We start from the raw sequence: 13,413 nt of genomic DNA, 5'->3' as shown, positions 1-13,413 counted from the left end.
GGTAACCACAGGTTGTTTTCCCCACAGGCGGGATGGGTCGCGACGTTCTATCTAATACCAACTGGGTCTATAGAATAGGCTTGGAACCTCTCACCATGGCAATAGATGCAGTAAAGAGGTCAATCGAACTCAACAAAACAATGGAATTGCCATGGAAACGCGTGGAGGGAAAGATCCTTAGTCTCCTCATTGCCCCCCAGCAAAATTAGGCTACATTTAGGCTATTGTTTATATGTGTATTTCACACTGAGGTAACAATCTGAGTATAATGCTTGTATGGATGTCAACCCCAACACATGTTCATGTCATCATTACTAATCAACTGCATTACAGTTAAAAACGACTGACTTCCACCACCTTTGCTAACCAGCTTATACATTTGGCATTTTTAGCAGTCACTTCTTCTAAACCTGAAAATACACCTGTTGAAGTTGTACATGTGATGCAGCGGGAAAAAAATCAAAATATATAAAAATTGTGCACCTGTTACAATACATAAATCATGACGGATTTGACGAATATCCACTTTGTCAGATCAGTTGAATGTGAGCCAATCTGGTCAGTGGAACTGCCTGCGTTCCATTGACTCCTTTACCGCATCTACAGTACTTGTACACTCTCAATGGCTGCCTTGTATTGGGATGCAATCATTTCAATGGTAATGTAGAATGTTAATTCAAATGATAACTGATGTGGCTCATTCAATGGAATGTATTTTTTGTCATATCGGTTGAGTTGAATCAACATATCACAGCACATATTGATGGGTACACTTCCTCTTTTTACTTCCTGCTTTGCTCCTATGAGTACACTCTCGATGGCGGCCAGCCCACCCATTATGCCATCATTGACCTTGAATGGGTATTCATTCTATTTCTATGGCATCACATACAGTCAGGAGCAGAGGAGAGGAGAACATGTGCAAATAGGCTATTCAAATAGTTGACCGCAGTCATTTGGCTAGCCAATAACGGTCATCCAAAATTCCATGACCGTCCCAGCCCGATCTGGCACTGATTGTCACTGTCATGTTAGTTTCTGTCATCTGCTGCCTTCCTACTAGCATCGCCCTGTGATCAGGTACATGGGCTTTTGGAGCTTTTTAGACCATGTTGTCACGCTACCAGCAGAACATATGCAATTTGCTGAGCGACATTAAAAGGCCATATCTTGAATCATGCAGGATTTTTATCTTCAATGGATGCTGAGAGCTCTTCAGAATTGTTTAAGTCTTTCTGTCTTTGGTTTTATCAAATGGTAGGCTAATACATTATATATTCCTTCAATGGAGAGGCTTGAGTTTGAAAGTCCTGACTGATGGCAGAACAGGAGCGGAATGGTCTGACTGACTGGTCTCTGGTTCTTTCTGTGAACAGCATGGAGAACCACCTGTCTGAATAAGTGCTCAAGTGTTTTACCAATACAGGATGGAAGAAAATACTATTCAATTCAATGCAGCCTCCTGCGTTAAAAGGAAACTATGCTGATTGACACCCTGTGCATGCACTATACTGTGCTGTACTATCATGCACTATACTTTGCTGTACTGTCATGCACTATACTGTGCTGTACTGTCATGCACTATAATACACTATACTGTGCTGTACTATCATGCACTATACTGTGCTGTACTATCATGCACTATACTGTGCTGTCATGCACTATACTGTGCTGTCATGCACTATACTGTGCTGTCATGCACTATACTGTGCTGTCATGCACTATACTGTGCTGTACTATCATGCACTATGAAGGGAGAAATGCATCTGAACACAACCTCTGGTATATCACTGAAGATGGAGAGGAGGAGTAGTAGGATGGAGAGAAGGAGGTGGAGGAGGACAGGCAGACCCCAGAGAGATCCAGGGCTCTTAGGAGACAGGTTAATTAACCAGGAGAGGCTTGGTCATGGAAACTAAGTTGAGCAGATGATGGGGAGTGTGGGGGGGGTCACCGCGGAGGACAGAGCAGGAGGAGGAGAGGTGGCTGTTCTATGATTAGCCTACATGCTGCTTTACTGTGAATGTCTCCCTCTGCCCAAGTCCTCATCTCACCGTAGCTCTGTGTGTTCAGGGTTGGGTCGTTAGCCAATAAAGATGGATTCTAAATCTCTGACACCAGCTGCATTTTTGGACACCTATGCGTGTGTTCCAATGCCGAGGTGGGAGAACAAAGTAAAAACCGTGGTTTGACAAATACGACCACATTTTCACAAAATTAGCCTAAATGTTTTTGGCAAGAATTAATCAACGAATGTCTGAATGATACAAATCGTTGGAAGATGTGAAGGGAACAGATTTGTGAGAGCAGAGGGAGAAAGAGAAGCTCATTAGGGCTGTTAAATATTAACTGTTTTTTTATTGCTGTGAACACGGAGACAGGAGACGAGCTCTCTGCTCGGACCACTGACTCATACACTACCCTGAGTACATTCAGTACTGCTGGCCACAGCTGCCTATTCTAGCGGCACAGCAGTCAGAATTACACCGGTGCAGTCAATGTGATGAGTTGCTTAAGCACTGACTCTCAAATGGACAGTTATTGTACACACAGAGTCAGTATTCTTATTCCAATTATACCAAAGAATCATAATGATATGGTATTGTGACTATTTGTACATGTTGTGCATAGATGATTGGTTGAGAGAAGCTTACTTCATGTCTTCCCAGGAACCAAATAATCGAATCAAATCACGTTTTATTTGTCACATGCGCCCGAATACAACAGGTGTAGACCTTACCATGAAATGCTTACTTACAAGCCGTTAACCAACAATGCAGTTGGTTAACGGGGGGGGGGGGGGGCCTAAAGTAGCTCTTAAGGAGCCTTTTGGTCCTAGACTTGGCGTTCCGGTACTGCTTGCCGTGTGGTAGCAGAGAGAACAGTCTATAACTTGGGTGACTGGAGTCTTTGACAATTTTATGGGCTTTCCTCTAATACCGCCAAGTACCTAGCGTTGAAGTCAGAAGTGTATATACACCTTAGCCAAATACATTTAAACTCAGTTTTTCACAATTCCTGATATTTAGTCCAAGTAAAATGTCCCTGTCTTAGGTCAGTTAGGATCACCACTTTATTTTAAGAATGTGAAATGTCAGAATAATAGTAGAGAGAATGATTTATTTCAGCTTTTATTTCTTTCATCACATTCCCAGTGGGTCAGAAGTTTACATATACTCAATTAGAATTTGGTAGCATTGCCTTTAAATTGTTTAACTTGGGTCAAACGTTTTGGGTAGCCTTCCACAAGCTTCCCACAATAAGTTGGGTGAATTTTGGCCCATTCCTCCTGACAGAGCTGGTGTAACTGAGTCAGGTTTGTAGGCCTCCTTGCTCGCACACGCTTTTTCAGTTCTGCCCACAAATGTTTTCTAGGATTGAGGTCAGGGCTTTGTGATGGCCACTCCAATACCTTGACTTTGTTGTCCTTAAGCTATTTTACCACAACTTTGGAAGTATGCCTGGGGTCATTGTCCATTTGGAAGACCATTTGCGACCAAGCTTTAACTTCCTGACTGAATTCTTGAGATTTTGCTTTTAATATATCCACATCATTTTCCTTCCTCATGATTCCATTTATTTTGTGAAATGCACCAGTCACTCTTGCAGCGAAGCCCTGAGCTTCACGGTTGGGATGGTGTTCTTCGGCTTGCAAGCCTCCCCCTTTTTCCTCCAAACATAATGATGGTCATTATGGCCAAACAGTTCTATTTTTGTTTCATCAGACCAGAGGACATTTCTCCAAAAGGTACAATCTTTGTCCCCATGTGCAGTTGCAAACCGTAGTCTGGCTTTTTTATGACGGTTTTGGAGCAGTGGCTTCTTCCTTGCCGAGCGGCCTTTCAGGTTGTAGGACTCGTTTTACTGTGGATCTAGATACTTTTGTACCTGTTTTCTCTAACATCTTCACAAGGTCCTTTGCTGTTGTTCTGGGATTGATTTTCACTTTTCGCACCAAAGTACGTTCCTCTCTAGGAGACAGAACGCATCTCCTTCCTGAGCCGTATGACGGCTGCGTGGTCCCATGGTGTTTATACTTGCGTACTATTGTTTGTACAGGTGAACCTGGTACCTTCAGGCGTTTGGAAATTGCTCCCAAGGATGAACCAGACTTGTGGAGGTCTACAATTTTTTTCTGAGGTCTTGGCTGATTTATTTTGATTTTCCCATGATGTCAAGCAAAAAGGCACTGATGATGAAGGTAGGCCTTTAAATACATCCACAAGTACACTTCCAATAGGCTAATTGACATCATTTGAGTCAATTGGAAGTTTCTAAAGCCATGACATCATTTTATGGAAATTTCCAAGCTATTTAAAGGCACAGTCAACTCAGTGTATGTAAACTTCTGACCCACTGGAATTGTAACACAGTGAATTATAAGTGAACAATTGTTGGAAGAATTACTTGTGTCATGCACAAAGTAGATGTCCTAACCGACTTGCCAAAACTATAGTTTAACAAAACATTTGTGAAGTGGTTGAAAACGAGTTTTAATGACTCCAACCTAAGTGTATGTAAACTTCCCACTTCAACTGTAGGTCCTGGATGTCAGGAAGCTTGGCCCCAGTGATGTACTGGGCCATACGCACTACCCTCTGTAGCGCCTTACATGCCGAGATGCCGAGCATTTGCCATACCAGGCAGGAATGCAACCGGTCCGGATGCTCTCGATGGTGCAGCTGTTTAACTTTTTGAGGATCTGGGGACCCATGCCAAATCTTTTCAGACTCCTGAGGGGGAATAGGTTTTGTCGTACCATCTTCACGACTGTCTTGGTGTGTTTGGACCATGATAGTTTGTTGGTGATGTGGACACTAAGGAACTTGAAACTCTCGACCCGCTCCACTACAGCACCTGTTCATTAGTCAACCTGGGTACACTAATACCATAGATATAATCTAGAATTCATGTCTCTGTGAGTGATATTAATTTTATACTCCCAGACCCAGATACACCTTAGTTGGCGCTTAAATTGTCCTAGTACTGTGCATGCAAACCAAATTGAGACAAAGGTTGCTTGTGGAGTTCTTTGCAGTGGACTTTGTTCTGCCACTTTGGCGCCAGACCAGAGAAGAGCTTGTGGTTCTCTATAGTCCGTCTATCAATGTGCTCCCCTCCATCAATGGCTCTGGTGGTACCCAGTTCACCAATGTGTCCCCTCTCTCCTGCAGGCGCCATGCAGACCCCTGAGGCAGGCGCTGACTCCGCCTCCACTGTCCCTCTCCAGACCGCCGTGCCTGTGCAGCCCGCAGGCTCCGCCCAGCAGGTGACCTCTCAGGTGCCTGTCCAGCAGCAGATAAATGGGCTGTGTGTGTGTGTGTTTTGATTTGTGTGTCGTTTCTAACTTGTTGCCCTACCGTTGCAGACCCAGACTGTTCAACAGGTTCAGCATGTATACCCAGCACAGGTGCAGTATGTGGAGGAGAACAGTGGCGTCTACACCAACGGAACAATGTGAGTGTTTAGTGTTGCTCAACCACCGCTGCCTTTGTCACTCACTCTGCAGTGGCACTACACACTGGCTTTAACGTCTTCTCTGTAGTCAACGGCAACAGCTAAAGTCACTTCACAGCAGTAGTTCTGCCACACACACATGGCGGGCGCGGAGGGCGTAAGTAACAGCACAGTGAAGTACTGTGTGATTGTGTGCAGTCACCTGGAGATGACCAGGAGTATGAATAAGTGCTGCGTACTCCTTGGCTCGGGGGACAAGGTTATGTACACACTCCACAGGCTGGGGCTTTCCCATAGTGAGTGACACAGTCCCAAATCGACCGACAGCAGTCTCTGATGGAGGGGCTTAGGGAGGGGCAAGGCCTGGCTAACAAGCTAGCTCAACGCCGTCTCACTTCAGGACAGAACAAGTGAGCTGAGCACACAACCACTTACTATTTGAGTCTGTTAACAGTGTGTTAGTACCAGCTGCTTGTCCCCTCCACAGTTCTATTGGGTATAGAAGTAGATTCACTGCACACCAAAAGAGTACATGAAAAAAGGGCAGGGGTTATTTCTTACCGTTCAGATGATTTGTCAACAAGAATCATTCTGGTGCCCTAAACGTTCCTCCATAACCTGGTATCTCTCCAGAGTTTCGGCATAAGTCTTATGCACTCCTCTACAGATTTATTTGCATTTACATTTTACATTTTAGTCATTTAGCAGACGCTCTTATCCAGAGCGACTTACAGTAGTGAATGCATACATTTCATTTTTTTTTTTTCTGTGCTGGCCCCCCGTGGCGCTTTTGATTTGGCTTTGGATTTCAGATCAAATGTTTTGTGAGGCGAGAGAACAGAAATAGGACAGCATTCTGGTAAATACACTTAAATTGACGTTTTTCTTGCTGCACTAAAAATATGTCAATTTAAGTTTATTTGCCAGAGTTCTGTCCGATTTCTGTTCTTTGGATTATATACAAGCGAGTACAGAATGTCACCTTTTTATTTGAGGGTATTTTATTACATATCTGTTTCATCATTTAGAAATGAAAGCACTTTATGTATCTTGGCCCCCCATTTAAAAGTATGTGGACAATGTCACTTATAATGTATTTCATTTTGTCTAGTTTAGTATTTGGTCCCATATTCCTAGCACACAAACACTGCGTCAAGCTTGTGACTCTAGAAACTTGTTGGATTCATTTGCAGTTTGTTTATGTTGTGTTTCGGATTATGTTGTGCCCAATAGAAATTAATGGTAAATAATGTATTGTCTCATTTTGGAGTCACTTTTATTGTCAATAATTATATAATATGTTTCTGAATACGTCTACATTAATGTGGAGGCTACCATTACGGATAATCATGAATGAATCGTGACTAATGAGCGAAAAAGTTGGAGGCATAATTATCACATATGACACACTAGATTATTTACCATTCATTTCTATTTGGTATAACATAATCCAAAACATAACCAAAACGAACCGCAGATGAATCCAACAAATTTGTAGTCCCAAGCTTGATGTAGTCATTGCATGCTGGGAATATGGGACCAAATTAGTGTTGCATGGTATACCGAAACTTCTGTGCCTTTTTGATACTAGAACATGAAAAACAGTTTGGTACTCAAATGTTTGCTACTTTCAGTACTTCTGTCAAATGTGTCTCACTTCGTCTACTGATTGAGAGAGGATCAAGTCTGTCTATCAGCAAGTCAATGTCTCTTTCATAGCGCGAGTGCACTGTGCCTGCTACAATTACTCCTTGCTGGCTCTAGCCTGAACCACTGCACTCACTGGGAGTCTGGGCTGCGTAACGTTAGCTTCCCACTCATGCTGCATAGAAGCTAACACACAGTTTCAACACAATGTTGTTAATTACTGTTTGCAAAACTATGTCCGTTACAGACTAGAATGCTTTACAATGCAAGAAGAAACTGTTAGCTTCCAGTTTTGTAGGCTCACTTTTCTTGCTAGCTTACAGCTGAAGCTAACATCAATTTACTACCCTAGTACTTTTTTGTGATAATGTGCAAACCATAATGCAAAATATGCTGATTGTCACCACAAACTTTATTAATTCAGTTCAGAGCAACTGACTGTGTGTGTGAATTACTTCTTTACTGGGTCTTAAAGAGACAGCGCACACTTTTATAAAATAAGAGATTGCTTCTTTTATGCAAATCTTGTTCAGCCGTATAATAAGTCCCAAATGGAAGGGAAACGGATAGTTTTTTCCCTCTGAAGCCCCATGAAAGCAGCCAAATCAAGCTCAATAACTCAATGCATGCGCACACTCCTATTGAATATGCATTTCCCTGTATTAGGAATAGGCCTAGGCTTGATTATATCTTGATTTACCCAGTTCATCAATAGAGATTTACCATTAAAATATATTATTACTATTATGTTGTTACGTAGTTAGATTGGTAAAAACAAAGTCAAATTCATGAATGCATATACATGGCTGTCTCTGAAAAAATGGACATATAACATTTGAAATGTAATGATATTGAACTCAAAAGATCTGTCTGGATCAAGCGCCTTTCTTTGACTTTTTTTTGCGTATCGAGTATTGTGATGGTATCGAGTATTGTTACACTAAAACTGGTATCCGTATGGAAGTCAAAATTCGGGTATCGTGACAACTCTAGACCAAATACAACATTTTTGATGAAATGTAATACATTATAAATTAATTTGTCCAAATACTTATGACACCCTCAAATGGGAGGACTAGATGCATAAAGTGCATTCATTTCTTAACGGTGAAACAGATATGTATGAAAATATCCTCAAGTAAAAGTACAGCAGTGACATGCTGTACTGTCGCTTCATATGAAACATTTGATCTCAAATCCAAAATGGAGTATAGAGCCACATTTTAAAGTTTTAGCATCATTGTCCCAAATTTATATGTAGGGCAATGTATATAAAGGTCTGAGAGAGAGAATATGTTTCTGGTCCACAACACCTGTTGTGTCAAGGCACTGAAGGGTGTCATTATATCAGAGGCCAAGGTAATGGTCTGAGTCACTGCAGAGGAAAACGACAATCACACAAATCTCTGTCGGCACGGCGACTCCTCAGGTGATTTGTGTAACTATGGAAACTCCACTTTCATTAACACAGGAATATTGCCTTCCCGTGAAGGCTCAGAATGGCACCGCTAATTCACATCAAATAGGCACTCTAGCACTATTCAAACTTGCCTTTATGTAGAAGGAAATTATCCTGACCTATCACTCCGGGGGGGGGGGGAAATTCCTAACTTTTCCCTCCGATGTTTTTGCCCAGACGGACGTACTCGTACTCCGAGCCCCAGGTGTACAGCCAGAACAGTGGAGGGAGCTACTTTGACACGCAGGGCAGCTCGTCCGAGGTGTCTACAGTGGTGTCGTCCCATGGCATGGCCAACAACGGAGGGGGGAACGGGGGTCTGACCATGGGTCTGGCCGGGGGGCAGATCATCAGCAGCTCTGGAGCCTACCTCATCGGGGGCAACTCCATGGACAACTCTGCCCCCCACCCAGCCACCCAGACTACCCGAGCCTCCCCGTCCACTGTGAGTGTACGGCCCCCCTTTACTTACTCTTCTCGTCCTGTCAGTCTGTCTGTCTGTCAGGCTACTCTCTCCTGCCTGCCATAATGCATATCTGAAGCCTTTCTTGAGTAACTATAGTACCACTTAGCTTCTATGTCAGTGTCTGAGAATGTGTTATTTTGTCCAGTCTCCCTCTGTCCTGTGGTCTTCTCAGGTAGTACTTTCTATACGTATCTACCCTTTCCAGTGCTGTGAATTGGAATTTCCTCTCGTGCTGTGTTTTAACTAAAGATTAAAATAAATAGGAAATAATATTTGTTAGTACTGCTTTACTGTGTCGTGAAGCTTTTAATACAAAACACAATGGGTGTGTTTGAGCAGTAAGCGTAACGAAGACTTCTGTAGAGGAAAGCCGGCGAGTGAAGTCAGGAGTTGCATCTTCGACAGCCGAAAGTCGGACACTGTAGTGGTTTTGTAGTGGTAGTTTTTTTTTTCTTCTAACAGCAAGGCTCAGACCAACATGGCAGTGTCAACAAAGCTGCTATTATTTCTAAATGTTTTTCTGTATAAATGTCACAAAACATTATACCCCCATATCACACACTCACAAACTGAAAACATAACGAGGCCATACTTGCGAACATTAGAAACAGTTTAAATGTAAACAATTTCTCTGTCTAAAAATCTTCATCAGCCAGTTAAAATCGTCGATTTTGATACAAGCTACGTTGTAGCTAGTCCCATCAGACAGTCTGGCACACGTTAGCCCTATGCTAACCTCACCAGATGACCGTGATTATTTCCTGATTATTTCCTGTCAAAGACCTTAGACTTTATATCCACCAACCAATGGCATTTCTTAAAATCAACCCTGGCCACCAGAGGGATATTTTAAACCTTAAAATTCAATATTCGCTTTTGTTCAAATTTATTTATATAGCCCTTCTTACATCAGCTGATATCTCAAAGTGCTGTACAGAAACCCAGCCTAAAACCCCAAACAGCAAGTAATGCAGGTGTAGAAGCATTATGGCAATTGGTCTGTAACAAAGTGTTTTGTGCCAACATTGCATTGAGGCATCCTTGACTAGGGTACTAGCTATTAGTACTAACGTTAGACAAAATGTTCATGTTTTTGCATATATTAGTCACACATTCATGTGCTTTCACAGCAGTAAAGATGTAGGAGGATTGTACAACATGTACGTTGTATATTCGCAAATTGTTTTTTTTTTTTTAAACTGATGCTCGCGGTCTTGTCAAATACACTACATGACCTAAAGTATGTGGACAGCTGCTCGTTGAACATCTCATTCTAAAATCATGGGTATTAATATGGAGTTGGTCCCCCTTTGCTGTTTTAACAGCCTCCACTCTTCTGGGAAGGCTTTCCACTAGATGTTGGAACATTGCTGCGGGGACTTGCTTCCATTCAGCAACAAGAGCGTTAGTGAGGTCGGGCACTGATGTTGGGCGATTTAGGCCTGGCTCGCAGTCGGCGTTCCAATTCATCCCAAAGGTGTTTGATGGGGTTGAGGTCAACGTCTGTGCAGGCTAGTCAAGTTCTTCCACACCGATCTCGACAAACCATTTCTGTATGGACCTCGCTTTGTGCACGGGGGCATTGTCATGCTGAAACAGGGAACTAAGGGGCCTAGCCCAAACCATGAAAAACAGCCCTAGACCATTATTCCTCCTCTACCAACCTTTACAGTTGGCACTATGCATCGTGGCAGGTAGCGTTCTTCAGGCATCCGCCAAACCCAGATTCGTCCGTCAGACTGCCAGATGGTGAAGCGTGATTCATCACTCCAGAGAACGCGTTTACACTGCTCCAGAGTCCAATGACGGCGAGCTTTTCACCACTCCAGCCAACGCTTGGCATTGCGCATGGTGATCTTAGGCTTGTGTGTTGCTGCTCGGCCAGGGAAACCCATTTCATGAAGCTCCAGACGAACAGTTATTTTGCTGACATTGCTTCCAGAGGCAGTTTGGAACTCGGTAGTGAGTTGCAACCGAGGACAAACGATTTTTACGCGCTTCAGCGCTCGGCGGTCCCATTCTTTGAGCTTGTGTTGCCTACCACTTCGCAGCTGTGCCGTTTTTGCTCCTAGACATTTTACAGCACTTACAGTTGACTGGGGCAGCTCTAGCATGGTAGAACTTTTACAAATTGACTTGTTGGAAAGGTGGCATCCTATGATGGTGTCACGTTGAAAATCGCTGAGCTCTTCAGTAAGGTCATTCTACTGCCAATGTTTCCTATGGAGATTGCATGGCTGTGTGCTCGATTTTATACACCTGTCATGTTCTAGTATACACATGTCAGAAATCCACCAATTTGAAGGGGTCTCCACATAGTTTTGTGTATATATCGTCTAGCTGTAATTTACCCTTACTGCTATCATTAATTGGTGGCTTGACCCACGAAGGCAAAAAGCCCAGAGACAGCAAGGTTTTTATTTGAGGAAAAATCGCTCCATTGTTGGTCCTCGAGTCAAATAACACATATATGACAAAGTAGATGATTATAAAAACGCATATAAAACATTGTAAGTGTAGCCTACACGTCTATGTAATATAGCCTATATTAGCAAATATTATTTATGTAGCTCTGCCAGTAGCTTATGTGTCGTCTGGAAGAGGGACTCCAACAAGAAGCTCCTCATAAAATGTATCTGTAATCTTTATTTGCAAGGTTTTGCCGGCACAACACACTACCACAATTAGTGTAGGCCTAATATGTAGTTCTACATTTGTGCCACCCCTCCAAGCCATGTGAAGTGAGTGATTTTTAGGTTGTTTCGTTATAACTGTGCTTGTAATAGGCTGTTTGGGGACAAGCTCCTCTGGTGAAAACACGTGATTGGAATGACTAACAGAACATACCATTTCATTTTTGTCATTTACATCAAATGTAAGGTAAACGACAAGTTGTAGGTTATAATTGTAAAAAGTGTCTCCTCGCCAGGCGAGGGCGTAATCGCTACAGGTATCCTCTAATAGGCTTTCACCTCACAGGCCTGGAAGCCGAGGCTGCCCTATGGAATAGTTGACCTGCATGGGGGAAGGTTTGTTCCTGGGTTGTCATGTTCTGTGCTGAGCTAGCAATAAGATGAAATATGAATCGTCGAAGAGAGAAGTTGTTCAGCTCGTCTTTCTATCCACGCCTTACACAATCAAGGAGAAACACTTGGGCAACGACGCGAGCAGTGACATGCTGTAAAAGATGTGCTGGCGATGTAAAAGAAGTGCTGTTGAGTTAATACATTTAAATACTGTTTTTTTAAAGTTATTTTTCATTGTATTATATGCAGTTGTCACTATGACAATAAAGACACCCTGAAAGCACGGAATGATCTTGTTACCACCTTATTAGTAGGCCTACAGCGTGCGGTAGGGTGTGTTGATCAGTTGATTGACAGATGTACTGTAGAACGATAAACATCAATCTTTCCTCTAGTGTGGATGCTTGCAAATGTGGGTTCTTTAAAATAACTTAACACTATTACTGCAATACTGCCATCTGTAGGATGATAACGAGAGTGCTTGACTTTGTTAAGGACGCTGTTATGGAAAAGCGTTTGTTCACCTCAATCTATGTCAACATTTGGAATTGGCTGATGTAGAACTTGTTCCAGGAAATCATCCCTGTCATCTGGTGAGGTTAGCATAGGGCAAAGGGCTACCGTGTGCCAGGTTATCTGATGGAACCAGCTACAATGTATCGTACTATCATGTACATCGACTATTATACTTGGCAGATGTGTATTTTGAGACAGGTCCAACAAAAATACCCTAATGATTGGTTGACGCATAGTGCCTCCCACAATGCAGGTGAGAAGCAACTGCAGCGACTTCATCAAAAACTGCATGACCTTTGATCACATGATTTTTGTAAAGTAAGTCGACATGGAGTCGCAAGTCTGACCATTTTTAGAACTATAATACAACACACTTTGAAAGGACTTTAAAAAATTGGTCTGCTCCAACATGCGCAATGAGTGTGGTCTACCTCAGTGGATCTGTGCTCTCCTTTGGTGGCTGAAAATGGTCGTTTCACAGCTTCTGATTACCGTGGCGCTTGTTTATTTATTGAACCAGGCAAGTCAGTTAAGAGCAAATTGTTATTTGCAATGACGGCCTACCTGGGAACAGTGGGTTAACTGCCTTGTTCAGGGGCAGAACCACAGATCTGTACCTTGTCAGTTCCGGGATTTGATCCAGCAACCTTTCGGTTACTGGCCCAACGCTGTAACCACTAGGCTACCTGCCGCTTAACTTTCTGTTAGCACACTGCTTCATTAAGACAATGGGAAATGTAATTCAAAAGACAGTTAGGTTAATTTAAGTTTAAACTGACTTTGCTATACTTTTGGCACTAGTTTGGGTGACGCTTGCTTTCGGAGCTGTTCTGGATTTTTCT

General features: G+C 42.7%; 1 protein-coding gene across 3 annotated transcripts in view; it reads left to right on the top strand.

Annotated features, from left to right (window-relative positions):
* Positions 1-13,413, top strand: part of rfx3 (regulatory factor X, 3 (influences HLA class II expression)) — a 62,406-nt gene that overhangs the window by 22,889 nt on the left and 26,104 nt on the right. For 2 of the 3 annotated variants that reach the window (XM_029708983.1, XM_029708981.1), the window contains exons 2-4: positions 5,175-5,281; positions 5,369-5,457; positions 8,741-9,014. In XM_029708983.1, coding sequence (XP_029564843.1) covers positions 5,180-5,281; positions 5,369-5,457; positions 8,741-9,014 — 465 coding nt within the window. In that variant the 5' untranslated portion in view covers positions 5,175-5,179. The remainder of the gene's footprint in view (positions 1-5,174; positions 5,282-5,368; positions 5,458-8,740; positions 9,015-13,413) is intronic. The other variant, XM_029708982.1, reaches the window with a different exon arrangement.

This window comes from Salmo trutta, chromosome 23 (genome assembly GCF_901001165.1).
Source record: "Salmo trutta chromosome 23, fSalTru1.1, whole genome shotgun sequence".
NCBI lineage: Eukaryota > Metazoa > Chordata > Actinopteri > Salmoniformes > Salmonidae > Salmo > Salmo trutta.
Note: the sequence above shows the minus strand (reverse complement) of the source record. Positions and strands in the feature narration are given on the sequence as shown.